Source organism: Branchiostoma floridae, chromosome 3 (genome assembly GCF_000003815.2).
Source record: "Branchiostoma floridae strain S238N-H82 chromosome 3, Bfl_VNyyK, whole genome shotgun sequence".
In the NCBI taxonomy this organism is placed as follows: Eukaryota; Metazoa; Chordata; class Leptocardii; order Amphioxiformes; family Branchiostomatidae; genus Branchiostoma; species Branchiostoma floridae.
In genome coordinates, this window is record NC_049981.1 from 6,104,154 (window position 1) to 6,123,555 (window position 19,402).

At 41.4% G+C, this 19,402-nt stretch overlaps 1 protein-coding gene and 1 long non-coding RNA gene across 4 annotated transcripts in view; one reads left to right on the forward strand and one right to left on the reverse strand.

Moving 5' to 3' along the window:
- The window catches only part of LOC118411619 (E3 ubiquitin-protein ligase Arkadia-like), a 20,926-nt gene extending 7,364 nt beyond the window's left edge, over positions 1-13,562 (reverse strand). For 2 of the 3 annotated variants that reach the window (XM_035814087.1, XM_035814086.1), the window contains exons 1-12: positions 13,471-13,562; positions 12,207-12,387; positions 10,413-11,367; positions 8,946-9,182; positions 8,252-8,396; positions 7,280-7,449; positions 6,875-6,975; positions 5,884-6,128; positions 3,314-3,620; positions 2,668-2,829; positions 1,249-1,832; positions 428-579 (exon numbers count right to left, since the gene is read on the reverse strand). In XM_035814087.1, the coding sequence (XP_035669980.1) occupies positions 428-579; positions 1,249-1,832; positions 2,668-2,829; positions 3,314-3,620; positions 5,884-6,128; positions 6,875-6,975; positions 7,280-7,449; positions 8,252-8,396; positions 8,946-9,182; positions 10,413-11,367; positions 12,207-12,303 (3,155 nt within the window). In that variant the 5' untranslated portion in view covers positions 12,304-12,387; positions 13,471-13,562. The other variant, XM_035814088.1, reaches the window with a different exon arrangement.
- Positions 13,563-13,908: 346 nt separating this feature from the next.
- LOC118411639 lies at positions 13,909-19,402 on the forward strand. The gene is made up of 3 exons (XR_004830702.1): positions 13,909-14,186; positions 15,099-15,249; positions 15,959-19,402. It is a non-coding gene; the product is annotated as an uncharacterized LOC118411639 (long non-coding RNA).

Sequence of the window (19,402 nt, forward strand, 5' to 3'; positions counted from 1 at the left end):
GACCCTCCATATAAACTATGTTATACAGAGACAGACTCACGTAGGGTCCAACGGTACGGTTTGTTCGGTCCAGGTACGACCCTCCATATAAACTATGTTATACAGAGACAGACTCACGTAGGGTCCAACGGTACGGGTTGTTCTGCCCAGGTCCGACCCTCCATATAAACTAAATGTTATACAGAAACAGACTCACGTAGGGTCCAACGGTACGGGTTGTTCGGTCCAGGTACGACCCTCCATATAAACTATGTTATACAGAAACAGACTCACGTAGGGTCCAACGGTACGGGTTGTTCGGCCCAGGTGCGACCCTCCATATAAACTATGTTATACAGAAACAGACTCACGTAGGGTCCAACGGTACGGGTTGTTTGGCCCAGGTGCGCCCCTCCATATAAACTATGTTATACAGAAACAGACTCACGTAGGGTCCAACGGTACGGGCTGTTCTGCCCAGGTGCGACCCTCCATCTGGCGCTGCATGTGGAACTGCATGGCCTGCTGTTGCGCCGCACGGTCGCCAGGACGACCCTGGAGATGGGCCGTCATTCGCCGACGCTGCTGCTCTTGCATACGCTGTCGAATACAATGTATTCGAACAAAAATTGAATAAATGCATTCTGTAAAGGATTAATACTTGCATTGCACATATTGTACTTATAATCTCAAACAATACCGTATTTTCTTGAATAAAGTACACTCTTGTTGAAAGGGTGCTGCAAGTTGTTGCCAAGTTGGGATGCATATTTTGTTTACGGTTTTTGCATGGATAAATAGGGAAATGGAAAAATAATGTGTGCTTAAATGAGTTTTCCATTTTACCTTTCAGTCCCATAAGTTTGTCTGAGACTTGCCCTACATCAGGGGTGTGTATTTTAATTGGAGTGCGTACTTTATTTGAGAAAATAAGGAATCTGTCAGTAAGTCTTTATGTACATCTGTACATATGTCAGCCACTTTATGTCAAAAACATTAAGGCTCTGAGCTCTAGTGCAGTGCCCCCTAGGTATGCAGGAGTGCATTACACTGGGGACGTTGCATTGCAGATCTTTTTGGACACAGTTCTTCAGGATACCTGATGTACAAAGTATGTGACCTGTTGATAAATACAATGTTCACATCAAAACCAGATTTAAAAATCGTATCATGCATTGAGGCTTAAATCACAATTACATAGGTTAATGTAGTATAAAGATATTTATTTCAGAAATAATTTACAAATATTGCATTGCTATGATTGTTTACCTGTTGTACAGCCAGGAGTCGCTGATGCATGATGGGAACTGGCGTGTGTCCGACCCAGGCATAGCCAGGGGGTGGGGCTGAAGGGTTCGAGTCACCTTGAGGGGGTGCCGGTGCCACAGGGAGGGTCGGGTACGAGTTTAAACCAGGGGGGTGGGTCTGGGTTGGTCCTGAGGGGGGTCCAGAGTGAGGTGGGAGGAGAGGGGGCGGTGGGGGAGGGGGGCAAAAGGGGCTGGAGTGAGAGAGTTGGTCGTTTGGGAGGTAGGTAGGGGGGGTTTGGTGGAAGGGGTTGGAGAAGAGCGAAGGGGGGGAGTCACTACTGGGAGCGGTGGAGGAGGCACTGCTCACATTGAGGAAGGATGAAATGGAGGAGGGTGGGGAGTCGGATGGAGGTGACTCCAGGAGGGGAGGGGGGGTGTTTCGGGGAGGGGAGGCACGGAGGTTGACAGGCTGAGGGGGGGAGGGGTGGTGGTGGGGAGGGGATGGGGAAGTGATGGAGGGGGAGGGGGTTACATGGGGGGAGTGAGCAGGGACAGGGCGGGGCAGGAAGTGATGGTGGTGGTGAACATGTGAGCGACTCTGACATCCTGTGGAAAAAACAAGACGGAAGAGGTTAGCGTATTTTTACCGGTTCATGTAAATTTTTTACAAAGATAATTAACTGTTTATTGTCGATGTATTGAGTAACGACCAATGTGAAGATTATCATTATTTCAGGTTTAAATTCTAACATTGTGCAGAAATCATCATAAACATGCACTAATTTACAATTTACAACAACTGATTTTTCCCATCCAAGTTGAATTTACTTCAACTAAGGACTTGCAAGATACAAAGAGAATAACAACAAGAAAACTACTGAGTAACCATATACTGTAAATGCACTTAAGTTTGCAGGGATTTAATTTCGTGGCAGCGAGAAAATGGAGTGTTCGTGGTGGTTTTGAATACGCGGTAACGCCATACCCCTAGCTCATTTACAGTACTATACTGTAGTCATATACTGTTTTATGAATATTCCTGGTGATTTTAAGTTCGCGGTTCAGCGGCCACTGCGAAAACCGTAAATATATAACCACCGCGAAAGTATCTGCATTTAAAGTATATCATCTTAAAGGTATGCTACGGAGTATTTGAACAAAACAAAAAAGTAGCTTTTCCTACTTTTTCTTTACATTTGTAGTCCAATCAACCCTATAGCATTGCATACCAATATTCAGGGAGAGATGCTGCGACATCATTGCACCAAATAAGCATGTATAAAAATTGTGATTTTCCAACAAACAGATGGGCTCAGGCGGCTGGTCACTGCCTGGCTGGTGTTCCTTATCAGCCAGGCAGTGGCTTCCCAGTGGGGGGCCAGTTGACAGTTTCCTCTTCCTCAGTACAGTAATTAGTATCAAGTACAGTATCAAGTCTTACTGGAACACTGGCAGTGATGGCGGTGCAGGCGGCACGGCGGGGGATTCTGCAGGTGGGAACACGAGAGACGACTGCAGCACACGGCACGGAGATGGGTGCACTGACCCCGCGACCCCACCCCAGGGGAGCAGCGATCGTGGGGGGTCCCATGGGCATCAGTAGCTGCAGCGGAACGAAAAGTAAGAGTCAAGGTAAAGATACGTCAATGAAGGTTAGACATTTGGGTAATAAGGAGCGACAAGAAGCAGTTACTCAAGCAACTTTGTTTCCAAAATCATATCCAGTTCCTAGAGCACCTGCTTTTTGGCAGAAAGGTAAAGGTAGTCCCAAAGCCTGTTTTAAGATGTAGAGGCAGTGGGTTGTTATCCACTGTGTCTAGGGCATGGTATTGGAAGGTGATGCCAAACCCTTTACTTCTACTGCCTTTTACCTCCCTAACTAAAGAAAGGTACCCATTCTTATACACCTGGGTGGAGTGAGGGAAGTTGTGGAAAGTGCCTTTTCCCAAGGGCAATAAAAAATCACTACCTAAACATCTGTGCCAGTACCTGTCCTTGTACCTGATGGTGCGTTTAGATCTGCAATCCTTAAGTGTTAAGTCATGAGACAGATTTACCAGAAATGAAATAAACATTGTAGTACTGACCAGTGTCACAAGGTGGCTGGTCCTCGCATGGTGCGTCCGCATCTGGACAGGTGTCGGGGTCATCGCAGGTCAGGTCGTGACCCCCCTGCTCGCACGGCTCCGGAGGGGGGTCCAACCGCGGCGAGCTCTGGAAGCGACACGACGGGAGGTGGCGGAAGGCGTGCCCGTGCCCGCCCGCACCGTTAAACGGCCTGCGGTGCACGAGGCACGACGGGGAGTGCACGTGAGGGCGGGCGGTGGCGTGGGGGTTCGGGGACGTGTGGCAGCCGGGTCGCGAGGTCTGGAACTGGCAGGACGGGCGATGGACCTGGAACGGATAATAACACGTCAATGAAGGTTTGACATCCAGGTTAAGAAATTACAATTACTCACTGACAATGGTAGGTAGGCAACTGGATATGAACTCGGAAACATTTCAGATTTCAGGTATCAGTTTTATATCATAACTATGAATTGATTTAGGGTATAAAATCTGCTCTCCAACACGATCACCTCAGTGTCGAAAGGTAGTGGATGCTGTCTGAAATGTCAAATGATCATTTCCAAAATCATACCCAGTTGCTGCTATTTGGCAGTTTGGACTATGATCTGTATTATTTCTAATGTCACTTGGATTATCTATACATACATATATATCTATATTTAGATCTACACAAATCTCTCACAAGTGGCTTTCTGCTAGACCATACTGGCAAATATGCATGTTTAACCAAGGACAAAATGTACACTCTAAAAGCTACAATGTAAAGGAATAATTTTGTCTGCACATGTTTTAAAAAGAGGGAAAACACTCTTATTGTCACCATGGTTATCAATAGTCTTACATTAAATATTCATTTCCATTATTTATTACATGTTTATTTTCTGTCACTGTATGTACAGTGAAACCTGTCTATAGGGGTCACTCAAGGGACTGACCAAATTTGGCCCCTATGGGCAGGTGGCCCCTATAGGCAGTATAGCCAAAAAGGTACATTTCACCATAAGCAATAAGTGACAAGGCATTCAGCTTCCACTGAGATACTGAGTATTTATTGACATATTATTAAGGTTATACATTTAAACTAAATATGAGTTTAAAACAAACAGTTTAATCAAATAGATTTGTATTACTACTACTGCTCCCTTATTTCTGTATAGTCAAAATGTCATTAGCTATTAACAGAGAAGACAGTGTACTATTATTAGACATTAACACTAATCTGAGTCCGACCGACACCTGCTCCGAAATCAGCCGCTATAGTTGACGGGGGGACTTGCCGTTCTCGGAACGCCGAATGACCAACGTCAATGCGTGTCCCTCGGGAGTCGAAGCCTTCGACATCGTATTTCTGAGTCAAAACTGACAGACATTTGCTTGGTTCTCTTGTCTTTTATACAGTTAGATTTGTCTGAACACGAAGTCAGCGCCGCCATTTTCCTTTGTTCCTCGATCTGACTTTTCTGGGTAGCTTGGGTCACAGCGCGCGTCTTCGGCAACTTTGCCAGTCGAATAGACAAATCGTGTAAATTTCGCTAGTTGCCGGCAAAAATTAGACGTTCAATCACTGCTGATCACAAGTTCATAATCATTTCTAAACATCAAAACGCCACAAAAACTTTCACTTGTTCAGGAAGGCTCGGCTTGACTTGTCTGCATGCGCCATTATGCCAATGTGGTCACGTCGAAATAAAACTGTCTCTACGTAGGCTTATTTCTTTGATAAAAATCCAACTTCGTGTAGTTCTTACATAAATAACGTTGATTTAATTGATTTTTATCGCTTTTATACCATAATCACCGTATTTTGTGCTATAAATCAGAATTGTTGTTGCCACATTTTACCTTGGCAAAAATGGAGTCGTCCACTGACCCCTATTGACCTTGTTTATCTTCTGAGGCGGCGCCATCTTGGAAAATTTACGCAAATACAATTCCGATATTTTTGGCCCGCGGAATACGAAAATTAGACCAGCGTACATGGATTTCAAGAGCCTATAACATCAGATACATGAACGGACGGTCTACTTGTAAAATCTGTCCATATATTCTTTCAGTCTGCACAGAAATGACGATGTAGAGAAGGGTAGAGTGCAAAGAGTCTGAGACGAGAAAAACGCCAACAACACGTTGGTAGAAAAACTTCGCATAAAATCACATAATTTTGTAAAATGTTTCTTTATTCAATGTTTCCTTCGTAAATCGTCCAAGTTGAGCCTACATTTTGCTGATGTAGTGCAGAAATTGAAAAAAAGTGAACCCCGCGTGGGTTTAGCGCGGCGTAACGCGGCAGGCCAGTCGCGTCGGTGACCGCTATCGGCAGTGTTGGCATAGCGGCCGGACTGAAAATCGGCTGGCCGCGACCGCATTCGACAGGTGACCGCTATAGACTATTTCTTAATGCTTAGGTCAATGGGAAAAATCCAAGGGACCGGCAAAAAGTGACCGCAATGGCCAGGTGGCCCCTATACTCAGGTGACCCCTAAGGCAGGTTTCACTGTATATGTATATTCACATGGTGCCCCATGGCAAAACAGAGCCAAACATTACCCTTGATAGAAATTACAGAAAATAAATAAAGTTAATGTACCCTTGGTTGGATCGGCCGTGGGCTGTGGTGATGGAAGTGAGGCATCCGCTGGGACGATCCGGGGACCTGGGGCCGCGGAGACGCGCCGTGGTTCGTACCGTGCTGGCGGTGCGTCGTCCCGCGGGTGTTGGAACACGCCTCGCGGTGGTGAGAAGTGGAGGATGATGGGAGGTCGCTGAGACCCAGGATGAAGTTTCGGTCCCGCATGTGAGATGTGGGGGGGTTACGGGGGCTGGCTGCTGCCTCTGTTTGTAAAAGAACAAAATATTACCATGTGGTTATAAACTTATAAGGAGAACGTCATCATTTCTATTCGTTAGTTTGGGTGTACAGTACGGTGTACGAGTACAAAACCAAGTTCTTTTTTTTTTCGAAATGGATTATTGTTTTGAGTATTGTCCATTCACCAGTTTAAACAGACAATTAGGTCCAGGTTTGGACCTGATCCTCTGGACCTGGACTGCATCTCTGTACTGTACTTGAGTTTTCTGTACCGATACCCACCCCTAGTGTACGGTGCTATACAATTTTTCATAATTGCTAAGCAGACAAAGCAGTCTGTACCATTGCATTGGTCAGCAAAACAACAAGCATTTGCTGCAAGTCGATTAGTCAATTTGAAAGACGCCGAGGAGACAATTTGGAAAACACTTACATTGTATTTGTAAGTTACATGTCTGGTTAACCGCATTAATAACTTAAGTTTCTTTCAACACTGAGGTGAACATGGATCAAATTTTTGATGACAATTGTTGTTTTCTTCAGGATGAATAAAAATGCATTTGATCTGTGTAAACCTGAGTGTTGAAAGAAAGTTTAACATAATGTACAATGATTACCACTAACACAGATAAGCTTTAATGACAACTTAACAAGTACAGAGAGAGACATAGAAGCCATAATGAAGAAAAGGTGATATTTCTTTTTGCATGTGAAACTTTGCAACTTGTATAGCAATACCTTGTTACACTAACTATAACATAAAACAAACCTTCATCTGATCCAGTTAGGTCAACAACAATAGGGGTGTTCTGGTCATTGTTACCATGGTGATGACCTCTGCCCTCTTCCCGTTTATGCTTCTGGCTATTCCTGTGATAGAAAAATGTTCAAATTCACGACTGCTACTTAAACAGAAAGTAAAAGTCATACTTATGTGTATACCATAAGAAGGTATAGGCCTTAGGAAGGCAGGTATATGTTAAATTGTACTGCAGTTTGACAAAAATGTGCTAGGAGGCTGACCTTTTCTTCTAATACTAGAAGTAGGCCAAGACTACATTTAGAAAAAAAGCTGTAACAGCAAAAAATCATCTATTTGCACTTCTTGGAGCTTAGCAAACAACAGTAGAATAAACATCCACATGAAGAAAACAACAACAACAAACAAACAAACCTTGCATGAGGCCGTGGTTCGGAGACAATCTCGATCTCGCTGTCATCCGAGGTGAGGTCGATGGCCTCTGGAGTCTGGGTCCTGTCATTGGTCTTCCGGTGGGGGTGAGAGGTCAACATGGGGTCAGGGGTCAGCACATCCACTGAGAGGTCAGTCTCTACATCTGCTTCCTACAGGTATGAAAAAATTGAACAAAAAAGACACTACTTGAGACCTCTTCTACTTAAATAGATAGTTTATTACTTAACTTAACTGTCATAGACCTGTCTTGTGCTGTCTTATGTCACTGTGCATGTACATTTGTATGTAAATATTGAAAGCGAAAGTTTAGTTGCAAGTTCATGCCCGGAGGCTAATTGGTACAGTAGAAACATACTGTAAATGCAGAAATGTTCACGGTGGATTAACATTCGCGGTTTTTGCGGTGACCACTTCACCGCGAATCTAAAACCACCGTGAACATTTTTCTATTATGATATTAGATTGCATTCTATGGTGTTACTGCGAACTTAAATCCACCGCGAAAAGTCCCCGCGAAGTTAAAAACATTATATAGATGTATCAAGGTTAAATAAAGGTTGAAAAAAAAAAAATTTACAGCATATACAGTAATCATATAGGGAACATACATATGACAATGGATAGTGATAAACATTATTGTAAAAACAGACTACTCGAATACTAGTGTTTGCTATTTCTCAACAGGTTGGGTTTGACTTGGATGCCCCAATTTTTCTATAATTTGTGGGTTCTGCGAGGAAAGTGGCTTTCTGTTTGTCTGTGAATGTGGGGAAGTTGGGATATGTCTTTGTGACTTCTCTAAACAAACTGATTCTTTCTGATTAAATGAACACTTGCAAATAAAATGTATTTTGTATTCCATTGCTTTAGGTGTACAGTATTTACAATCTTTTTTGCACACTAGTAATTTCTTACTATAGAAGGCATAGTAAAGTAAAAATGATACTTTACATGGTTAGGAATGGGGCTGAGTAGATCGTTGTTGCGCCACCCCACGGTGATGCTGTTTTCGTGGGGTCGGGAGTCTCCGGAGTCGTCGATGCTCACAACGTCCAGGTCTGAACTCGCAGAGGAGCCAGGACTCAACTGGGAAAATCTGGGGAATAGAAAGTTTGTTACTTTTAGTTGTCAGGGCTTCAAATAAAACCTGCATGTGCAGGTTAGTGCAAGTAAATAATGGAGCTGTGCAGTCTTTCTGGTGTCTACCTGCACTGGTCTATGTTCTGGGTTTTATACATAAATGTCCTATAGTGTAGGTGTACATGAAATGTATATTGGATTGTTATTAGCTGCATTGACTGTTACCACATATAGAAAAGAAAAGAAAAAGTTACAATGGCTCCTGAACAGTTTTAGTATGATCTATACTTCCTAAATTCAGAGTGGTGCAGGTAAAATTTGTCTGGTGCAGGTTATTTCTAATGCCACCTGCACCAGTGCAGGTATGCAGAAAAAACTATTTTGAGCCCTGGATGTTAACTTGAAAGTTTATCAATTTGTATTGGTAAAAGTATTACTGTAACAGTTCTTTTTTTCTCTTCTCCTATAACTTATATGGAAGTAAGATACCCTAGAATGCACAGCAAATGAACAAATACCTAAAAAAAACAAATGAAAAGTTTTAGATTATAGTTTAACATCTCACCTAGGACAGTTTTCCTCCCTGTTGGGTGAGGCCCAGACTGGCAGCACTCGCACGCTATCCTGCGCCCCCTCGCTCTGAAATGGTACGTCCCACGTCTCCCAGTTTTCCTCGCCCTCCCCTCCCCAGTCGGAGGTTTCCCAGACAGGACTCCGGTGTCCGGTTTCCCCCGCGGCGCCGTCTCTGGGGCTTCGCTCCGACAGCGAACAGGTCTGCCATTGCTCCGCTGCGTGTTCCAATCTGCTGGGATGTAAGAAAAGGGTTGAAATCCTTCCCTCAACTATCAGTGTATAGCCTATACACCTTTCTCACACGGCGGCCATGATAGATCGAAAAAGAGGTCAATGAGGCAAACAGATAAAACTTATTTCTAAAATCAGGTCCCATTTAGTTTTCCCCCAAACCGCACAAATTTTCATGATATAAGATAGAATAATAAATAAAATAAAAACATAATAATGCAAATTTCTAACAAATATGCAGCCATTCACTTATTGGTCGATTTCCTAATTGGTAGGCTATCATTGGTCGAACTGCTAATTATGATGGACAGCCTTTTGTTTGCCACATTGAACTCGTTTTAGATCAATCATGGCCGCCGCGTGAGAAAAGTGTATAGGGACAGTGTTCTATGAACTTGAAGGTTTGTCTCCAGGACCCATTCGTATTCTTCCATCATGGGACGGAAATTTTCTTGTTGTGATGGGAAAAAAAATTCACCCCAAATACCTTAACTTAGTCGGACATGAAACTGATGAAAAGCTATTTTCAAAGGCATAATTAAAGGGACCTAATTAACAAAGAAAATCAACAACATAGGCCCCAAACAACTAGTGGGACAGAAAAAAATCAAAGCTGGAGACAGTCCTGGTTCTATGTCTATATGTATATTCCTTGGGTCACACAGGCCGCTACAGGAGGGTTAGTTTAAGTCTGAAATCTGATAAAAGACTTGTACTAGTACAGGCAGTACTACCGGTAACACAGGCTGGATTCTATCCAGGATTTTATGGAAATGGCAAGGATGTAAAGCATAGACTGATCTGGGATGGTGTGGAAGGGGGGTCTTGCCCTTCCAACGTGAGCGATAATATTTGGAAATGTAGGGTAAAAACTAAAAACTTATTATAAAGGTACTAATGTGGGAGCTTAATTCTTTTTACACCACATGTAATTTGATGAATTTTTTTGTCAGTATGGAGGGTCATATTAGTATTTTTGAATTTTGATATTTGATCAGACATTGTTCCACATTAGTAAGAACATTACGACAGTTGAAAATTAGCATATTGGTCCTTATTTAGCCTAGACTAGAGGTTGCAAATTTTAGTGGTGGTTTGTTTTGCTAAAAATGCACTAGCTAGAAACCTGTCTGAAATCTCACATATACATGTGGCAGTCTAACAGTTTCAATTTACAAAAAAACAATGAACTTCAAAGTTTGTCAGATATAAAACAACAGTTCCATACCGTTGAGACAAGGTCACTGAATCACTGCTGGTCGAACCTTCCTGGGCACACCCTCCCTCTGCCTTCACCACTACTGGTCGGTCCCCACCTCCCTCTCCCTCCCCCACATCATGAAACGGATGGTCCAGCCTCTCCTCCTCTTCTGCCACCTGCCAGAACCCTCGTCCTGCTGCATTCTGGGAAGACTCCATTTTCACCCTGATCCCTGATGCGTGCGCGCCGCTCTCCCGATCCCCGGAAGAAACACGCTCTTCACGCCGGCTCGCTCCGTACAAGAGATCACGAAATTCCACAACGTTCCTTTCCCGTAGACCCCCTACGGGGCTAAACGCGTGATTCTGTCCAAAAACGTTGTTGTTCTCTCTGTGATGACTGATTTCGTCTCGTTCCTGACGGCTAAACTCGCGACTGTTCCCCGCGTTTGACCTCCCAACCCCCTGTCCGTCCTCTCTTCTCTCTTGTTTTGCTCTCACCACCATGTCTAACGCCTTACAAGTCTTCTCCCTGGTATCTGCTACGCTTCTACTAAAACTGTTTCTCCCCACGCCAAAGCTGTTAAGCGTCCTGCTAGGGTTAAAAGAACTTCTTTCCAATTCCGTATTGCCGTCGCTCTGATTGTCAACAGAGTTTGTGGGCCTGTGACGGTCCGTATTGTTTCCTGGCGAGAGACTAACATTGATGACTGTTTGGCTCTCCTTTTTAATCGGCTTTCCCAAGTCGCTTGTCTTGGAGTAGTCGAGAGGAGCTGGGTTCTTATTGCAATCGTCCGATCCCGGCTTGGTTTGCTCCGTAGAGTCTGTGGCGTCGCCCGATTGGTCGCTGTTTGCGTCCCCGCCCGTCTCCATTGCATCGTCCGAGGTCGAGAAGTTCAAAGATAACCGCTGTTCCTCGCAAGAAACAACGTCAATCTCTTCATCCGTCGCTGAGTTGGATTCCTGGTCACCCATCACTAAATCTGTAGAACAATTAACATACAAATGCACATTGAACAAGGGTATGAAACCTTACCTGCAGTTAAATACATGTAGTATACAGTAATGTGACAAAAAATGACACATCCCGGAGAAAGATGCCTACAAATGATTGATTGATTGATTGATTGACTAATTGACTTGCCCTAAATCATAACAAAGGTATGACAGTCAAATGGTCATGAGAATGACTTGAGTGATGATTCGTTAAAATTCATAATACAGATGTACCTTAGTTTATCCATAACTAGTATTAAAGAGAGTATTGCACTACGAAAATGATTGGGCAAATGAGATAGGACATGAGCTTGCCCGATCATCAGTATCTAGGGCTGTGTACCTAAATACCTGTACCTGTACTGTACTTATAATATTGTTTAGGTACAGGTCCGGACCTAAACATCTGTGTACCTGTACCTGTACCTTGACACACTATATCACTATTGAACACCGTTTTTTGAGACTAACAATAAGTAAATTCCCAAATCAAAGATGACAACTTTAATTATCTTGCAGTTGAAAATTAAAAAACTTTGTTTTCAGGTTCAAATATCTAAATCCTCATATAAATTTGTCAATTTCTCACTAAAAAAAAAGCAGTTGGCTACATCTATAACTTACAGATAATTGATCAAACTTGTTTATGTAAAGGAAAAGGTCTGAACCTGTACCTAAACTTGTGTACCTGTACCTGTAGTACCTGTACAAATTTCTTAAGGTACACAGCTCTATCAGTTTCACTTGACAATCAAGCCAATGGACTTGGGTATGTCCAACACTGTCAACAGCACTTCAAAGATAGTGATTTAATCTTAAGACTTACCAAGAGATCCTGCACCTTTCTCCAGACTGGGCAGACTCTCCATATCCACCAGGTTGATACTGGCATCGTCTAAAGGGTTCTCTCTCATTCCATCCATCGAACTGGTAATGGCAACAGGCTCCTTAATCAATACCAGATGAGCGCCCCCTTACTTTTCTTGGAGTACTGCAGCAAAATTTTCCTGCAATGCAAAAAAAAAGAATGCAATATTATTATTTCATCGGATCCATGAGTATACAAGACTGGTATGCTAATGATAAACGTACATACAGTTTATGGGTATGTAGTTTTACTTGTATTTGTGAAAAACATGTACGATGCTTTGGATGCATCTAATGACAGTAAAATAATGGTATAAAGCAATTGTTTTGCTTAAATCTACTAGTATATTATAATATCAGGCAATAATCGGACAAAATATGTTGTTCATCTATAGATCAGAAGAGGTTACAAAAAATGTAATGTTAACATATGATTTGTAAATACAACATTGTAATATGATTTTGAATACACTTTTCTTTACATTGACTTAAACATCATATCTTAGATGAACTGTTGCCTTATAGAAATCATCATCAAAATCATAGTATATGTATCTCTCCGTACACGAAATGATATTAAGCTAAAGGCTTTGGTAAATTCCTTACACCACTAAAATAATTTGTATCGAATGGTAGCGACATAACATCTTCAGGGAAATTGACGTCATTTGCATGTCAGTGAAAGATATCTGCCTTCCACCATTTCCCACATACGTCTCCAACCTTAAAGAAGAGCCCAAAATCGTCTTAAGAGAGAAGAAACTCGGCGGTACTTCACACAGCAACATACATCAAAGTACCGCTGTCATCCACACAAAGACACCATGATTACTACAACAAACACAGAAGATTATCTCCAAAAAACACCAACAAAAACAGCATCATTTCAACAATGCCTCTACTCAATGTTAACATAAGAAACTTCTTACCTTATCTGGAATCTCTGTTATAAGTACTGACGTTATTTTGTAGGTTTTGGGTCTGAATTTTTGCTCGTCACTTTTTTGTGTACAAAGACTGAGTCAGCCGGAAGTGACAGAGGCTAACCTAAATACGACATGGCGACATCGCAGAAATTCGCTTCTCCCGCCTTATAAACGGGGTAAAAACACAGGCCTGTCCCGTATAACACTTCACTGTATACTAAACTCCAGTTTGCTACTGTATTTTTACCACGATTGTGTTTTAGTGATGAGAAATTTAAGCTAAATCGCAGAAAATACCTCTTTTTCTCTCTTGCCCAGCTGGTAATTGGATCGGCACCATACATTTCTAGATTAGGGGTGTACGAAAATCAGCAAAGCTTAACTAAAAAAAAATTCAAGAAAATCAAAAATATAACCACAGTTCACTATATCTATTGTAAGTATAAAGGTTTATGGGGATGTTTTTATTCAAAGTGATAATAAATTTTGTCATAATTGATAATTTCTCAAATATAGTCCCCTATACGAATAGTGAACTATTCCTTACCCAGGATGCTCGATTCCTTTTATCAAGTAAACGCAAAGGAAGAACCAAAAATATATTAGATCATCCGTCAATCCATTAAGTATTTCTTTTCATCTAATATGTCATTCTAATATTTTACAAATGAACATTATAATGATCTTATGTCAGGTTAGGATGAGTTATAGATATTAACTAATTTTGTTGCGCTTAGATGCGGTGAATACCTTGAGGGTTCAGAGTTCGAAGCCCACCTGTGTCACCTGCGGTTCTTCCCCACACACCTGACGTGGCCGGCCGGCGTCCACGCACCTTGCCATCGTGTCTTACAACGTCTTAAGATTCCTCGGTATTTTCTAAGACATAATAAGAACAGCCGTCATACAACTGTACTCACGAGGTGATTTTCAAGACGACTGTTTTTGTCTTACGAAGAAGAAACCGTCAGGTCACCTGTGGGCGGTACCTTTTAAGTCTCCCAGCTGTTCAGGTAGGTTGGGTTGAGGTCACCTTAATTTTTGCTTCTTATCATTACAGGTGATCTCTTAATGTCTCTGTGTGTTTGTAAACTCCTTTTCTCAAGAAGTACGTTTTCTCTTTGTTGTCTCTTACGTGAGAGTAAGAAGAAAGTCGTCCCAGCTGTTCACGTATGTGTTGAGATCACCTTGTTCCTTATCATGTTGTCATACGTAGGATAAGAGGAAACATTGAGATCACCTGCGACTGTTAAACACATTACAGCTGTTACAGGTGAGTCAGATTGAGGTCACCTTGTTACAGGTGATCTGTATCTGTTGTTGTTGTCTTTTTGTTGTTGTTGTTGTTGTTGATTTACAAATTAGCATTGTCTTTAATGAATGAATGAATGAAGACCTTTATTGTACAATTTTGCCCAACCGAGCTATTACAGGTCACAACAAGTCAGGATATATACATATAAAAGTGTCACAAATCTAGTCTAACACAAAAGTTCGGCTTCTTCTCGCTTCTTGGTAATAGTGAAAATGTAGGACTGTATGGATTTCGTTATTGTAGGTTTGTCAAAATGCATGAGAAACATAAACTTGTCAGTGCTTAACTCATGTGTCTAAAATGAGGGAATCTACTTTCTATATAACTAAATATGGTCTCTTTGACTAGAACTAGAAGCTAGAAGTAGTAGAAGAAATGTTTCTTGCCAAAATGTCCAGCTGTTTGATACTGAGACAAACTGAACAAATATGCTTAGATTTGTTAAAAGAACATCTGTTTATCTTGGTGTTACTTTTTTCCAAACTTCAACAATATTAACTAATTTTTGTATTGTAGTCATCTCTGTCACTTGGGTTCCTTTTGCATAGACAAGTGTCATAGTCTGTATGGACTGACTGACAGAGAGAGAGAGAATTTTTTTTTTCAACAGAAAAAATCCTCAGTAGTTCTTGAGCAGCAGAACAAATCACTCCTACAGAAGATGGTAGATCTGAGTGGTTCGGGTCCAGACGCACCGTTAGAACACGCCTTCGACAACAGGCTGTTCATTATACCTGCTGCCATCATCATGCTCATCATAGGTAAGTGGGACTGGCTGGATTAGGGTTAGGGTACTAGTAGTTATTCAGGAGTCTAAAGTTTCTGGGTTCACATGGTGCTAATGCTGTGCCTCTAGAAAAGTTACTTTACACCTCACTATTACATAGTACCAAGATGACAAAAATACTTGGTGGAAGCTACAGGCGGCTTTGGGACGCTGTCTGCAGCCGTAAAAGCCACACACTGTTTGTTTTGCTATATATATATTGTTATGATTATTGACAAAGTGTGTCTGTGCCCTTTTGCACACAATAATCTCATTAAAAACCTGTTTTTCAAGGTCTCAGTTCAGTCTCTCTAACTCCTGGAATAGCGTTTTTGCGACAATGGGAATTGGCTGACGGAAAAAAGTTTCGAGCTGGCTAGAGCTCTGAGCAACACACATATTTTGAATGAGCAGGATTATTCCTAATACTAGAGGGTTAAAAAAGCCCTCTCCTTTGGGGCCTATTGACCATTCCTCAACCGAGATGGGGGCTGATACAAACTGCCAACCAGTTGCTGATTGCTTCTGCTTAGCTCAAGTGACATAGACTTGGGTCTAATCAACTTCGAATTTACCAGATGACTGGTCGTAAACTTATTTGTAGACACTTTGCGTTGTGTATGGTTTATTTATTTATTTGTGTATGGTTGTGTGTTAATTTTGTACAGCTTGAACTCATGTTACATGTCTTGTCCTATCTCCAGGTTTTGCCGGCTACAAGCTCTACACCTCAGTCTCTTCGAGAGAGCGGGCGCGGGAGGAGAAACGTCAGCGCCGCAAGGAACGGAAGGATGTCAAGACGACGGACAAGAAGAAGAAATAACCTGCAGCATTGCCATAGTTACCCGTGGAGTTGCCATGGCTACCACCACATTCCGAGGGGGTTTGTCTGTGTCCGAGGTCATCTGAGGTCATCGGGGCTGCTGCAGCGTTCTTTTTGCTGGACATGAAGAATTCTGAGTAGACGGTGAAATGTCTACCCTGGAGGCAAAGTACTGTAAATGCAGAAATGCTCGCGGTTTTCGCTGTGGCCACTTCACCGTGAATTTAAAACCACCGCGAACATTTTTCCATGGCAGGGAAGAGACTACAGTGCATGGTGCTACCGCAAACTTAAAACCACCGTGAAAAGTCATTTTTCTGCTACCGCGAAATTGAATTCCCGCGAACTTAAATGCATTTGCAGTGCTGTATGGTTTCAGACACACTACCAAGCCACAAGTTCGTTGGTCTCTTAGTCAGACAAGAGGGGCAAACTGGCTAAGTCTAGAATTTGGCTTGAATTTGAACGTCTCTAATTGTACAAGCTAAAATTTCTTGCATATTCATCAGAGAAGAGACATGAAAGTGAACTGCATCTACAGGTAGGATAGACTAGGAAACAGTTTTACCTGGTTTACCATTTCTCAAAGTCTCAGTTTTGATTATAGATTGGGTAAAGGAAAAATGCAGTTCACATCAAATTCAGTAGATGGCATTTCTGCTTAAGGACTCTTGCACTAAGACTCCATCAGTAGCAGGTCAACAACATGGGGTTAAAGAACTTGTGGCCCAAGTAGAGACTCTAAATCTGTGTGGGGTTCTTTGCCTTCTAGGGTATGAAATATCGTGGTAACTTATAATGCAGTCCACCTGTACAATTTGTGATACAGACCACTGCCCTGGGCAGAGTTAGGTGCTCTTATTTTTCAGAAGCATAATTTTGAAAAAGAAGCAACTCGTGCAAAGAAATATTGATTACACCACACTGACAACAAATTGCTTTTTTTGTGAAATTTACAGCTGCTCAAGAGTTTGTCGAGACAAAAATTAGTCTGATTTTATCTTTACTATCGGGTTAATCAATTCAACAGTTTTTTGCTCACATAGTTTTTGTGGTGACCACTGACTTCACAGCAAAGTTGGAACCATCGTTAACATTTTTCCATTATGATACAAGGCTGCTGTCTATGGTACTACCACAAACTTAAAACCACCGCGAATACTCCATTTTCCCGCTATCGTGAAAGTAAATCCCTGCAAACTCAAATGTATTTACAGTAGTATTATAAAACTGGAGGGACCGGGTTTGAATTCCACCTACTAGCCTCTCTTGTTTTTCACAAGCACTGTCTTTGAAGAGTTGTTCTGAGTGCTTCGTGGGATGCACAGGGAATACAACTCTGTCACCTGTTTTTGCAAAATTTTCATAAAAACTTGCAATTTTAAAAAACTAATGCAGAGCACCTAATCCTGCCTGGAATGTAGTTAATTTTACGATTGAGAGTAAGTTATGCTAAGATACAAAAAAGTCAATGTTTTCATTCTCATATAAGTATGAATGTCAGCGAAATGTGCAATCTGAATTGAAGGACAGACATTTTAGTAAGCTTTAAGGCTTTGAATATGTTTGAATAGATTTTATCAGTTTTAGCAACTATTCTGTTTATTAGAACCAGCTGTATTCGTATTAACAGTAGAAGTAATATGACATCTAATCTTATGGAAAAACTAGACTCTAACTAACCAACACTACAAATAAGTTGGGAATTACCACAAATTTTTGGATGACTCCGTCAGCCTTGTTCACGGAATGGACCCATCTACTGTAACTTTAAGATTGTGACGTCGTAGACATTATTACTGCAGCAGAGGGTTGTAATGCGGTACCGTAAATGCTAGATAAGCTATGTCGCCCCCCGTCTCGGTGGTCAAGGATGTACACAGCCTTCTTCACTGCTTTTGCAAAGAATTCCGGCTCTGTATCGACATAGGTCCCAACTCTTTTGTAGTGTTGGTCAGTTAAAGTTTGATTTTTCCATAATGTCATTTGCCAACACAGATGAACTTTCATGCTAAGATCTGTGATCTTGTTTATGATAAAGTATGTATAATGTGCCACTCCTAACTTGCAGTGCCATATTAATGTAGATGCAAATTATGGGGTCAGGAAAATCACATGAAAAGCAGGTATAATGTAATTTTTAATATCCTAATGCCTACATTGTTCTGGTTGTTCAGTCCACAGGTTTTAGCAGTTATAAGTCTTGTAAACGATATCGTCTGTATTATTTTAACAAATTAACATCACGGATATGTTGAAATTTAAGTTATACTGATAGATATGTCAGATTTTACATAATGTGAGGAAAATGTTTGGTTGTCAGATACTCTACATGACTTGCTGTGATATGTTACTACCCACTAGTTTGATTTTTAAAGAAGTAAAAGGAATTTTTCCTCTAACAATGGCAAGACCTTTTATCTAAAAAAACTGATTCAAAATTGTTCTTTTTTTTCTCTATCTCAAGATCTTTCTCATTTAATCATCAAACAATTGTGTTTTTCCTTTGCCTTTTTTTTTTAATTTCCTCTTTCACTACTTTTCCCCAAACTTTTTTTTTTCCTTTTGGACTGGTCCGAAAAAACTGGGCCTGAAAAAATTGAATTTTGGACCGATCAGAAAATAAACACACTATATTGGCTGGTGTCTTGGGGATTTACCATACAAGAAAAAGTGAAGAGCGACGTAGAGTAGAATTTATATAGTTTCAACAGACAAACCTACAGGGGTGGAGTTAGTCTTGTGTAGGGAGTCGGATAGTCCACCTAATACTGTAAATGCAGAAATGTTCGCGGTGGATTAATGTTCACGGTTTTTGCGGTGACCACTTCACCACGAACTTAAAACCATCGCGAAAAGTCCTTTTTCACACTACCGCAAAATTAAATCCCCGTGAACTTTAATAAATTTGCAGTATCTTCATTGATTTTGTACAGAAAAAGATGGTCGTCTTGAGTATGGCCAATTCACAAGTTTTCAAAATCAGGTATGGACCTGAACCTGACATCCACCTGAATTTTCTGTACCCCTATATTAAATAAATGACTTCACAATACTACCTTATACACTTAAAGCCTGCTGCCAAAGTATCTCTATGTTTGGTACCAAAATTTGCATCAAATATTGGAAAGGCAGCAGGGAGAACATAACGCTATTGCTGTATCATTTCTGTAAGCCCTGATGTATCCTTACTTTAGACAACAGCAACAACAACGATGTATAGGAAATCCCCATGTCTTAATTGTCAGAATTGTTATTCAGCATTGTTATGTGGGGTGTTTGGCAGCTACATGTATTGATGAAAACAATGAATAGTTTTACATAA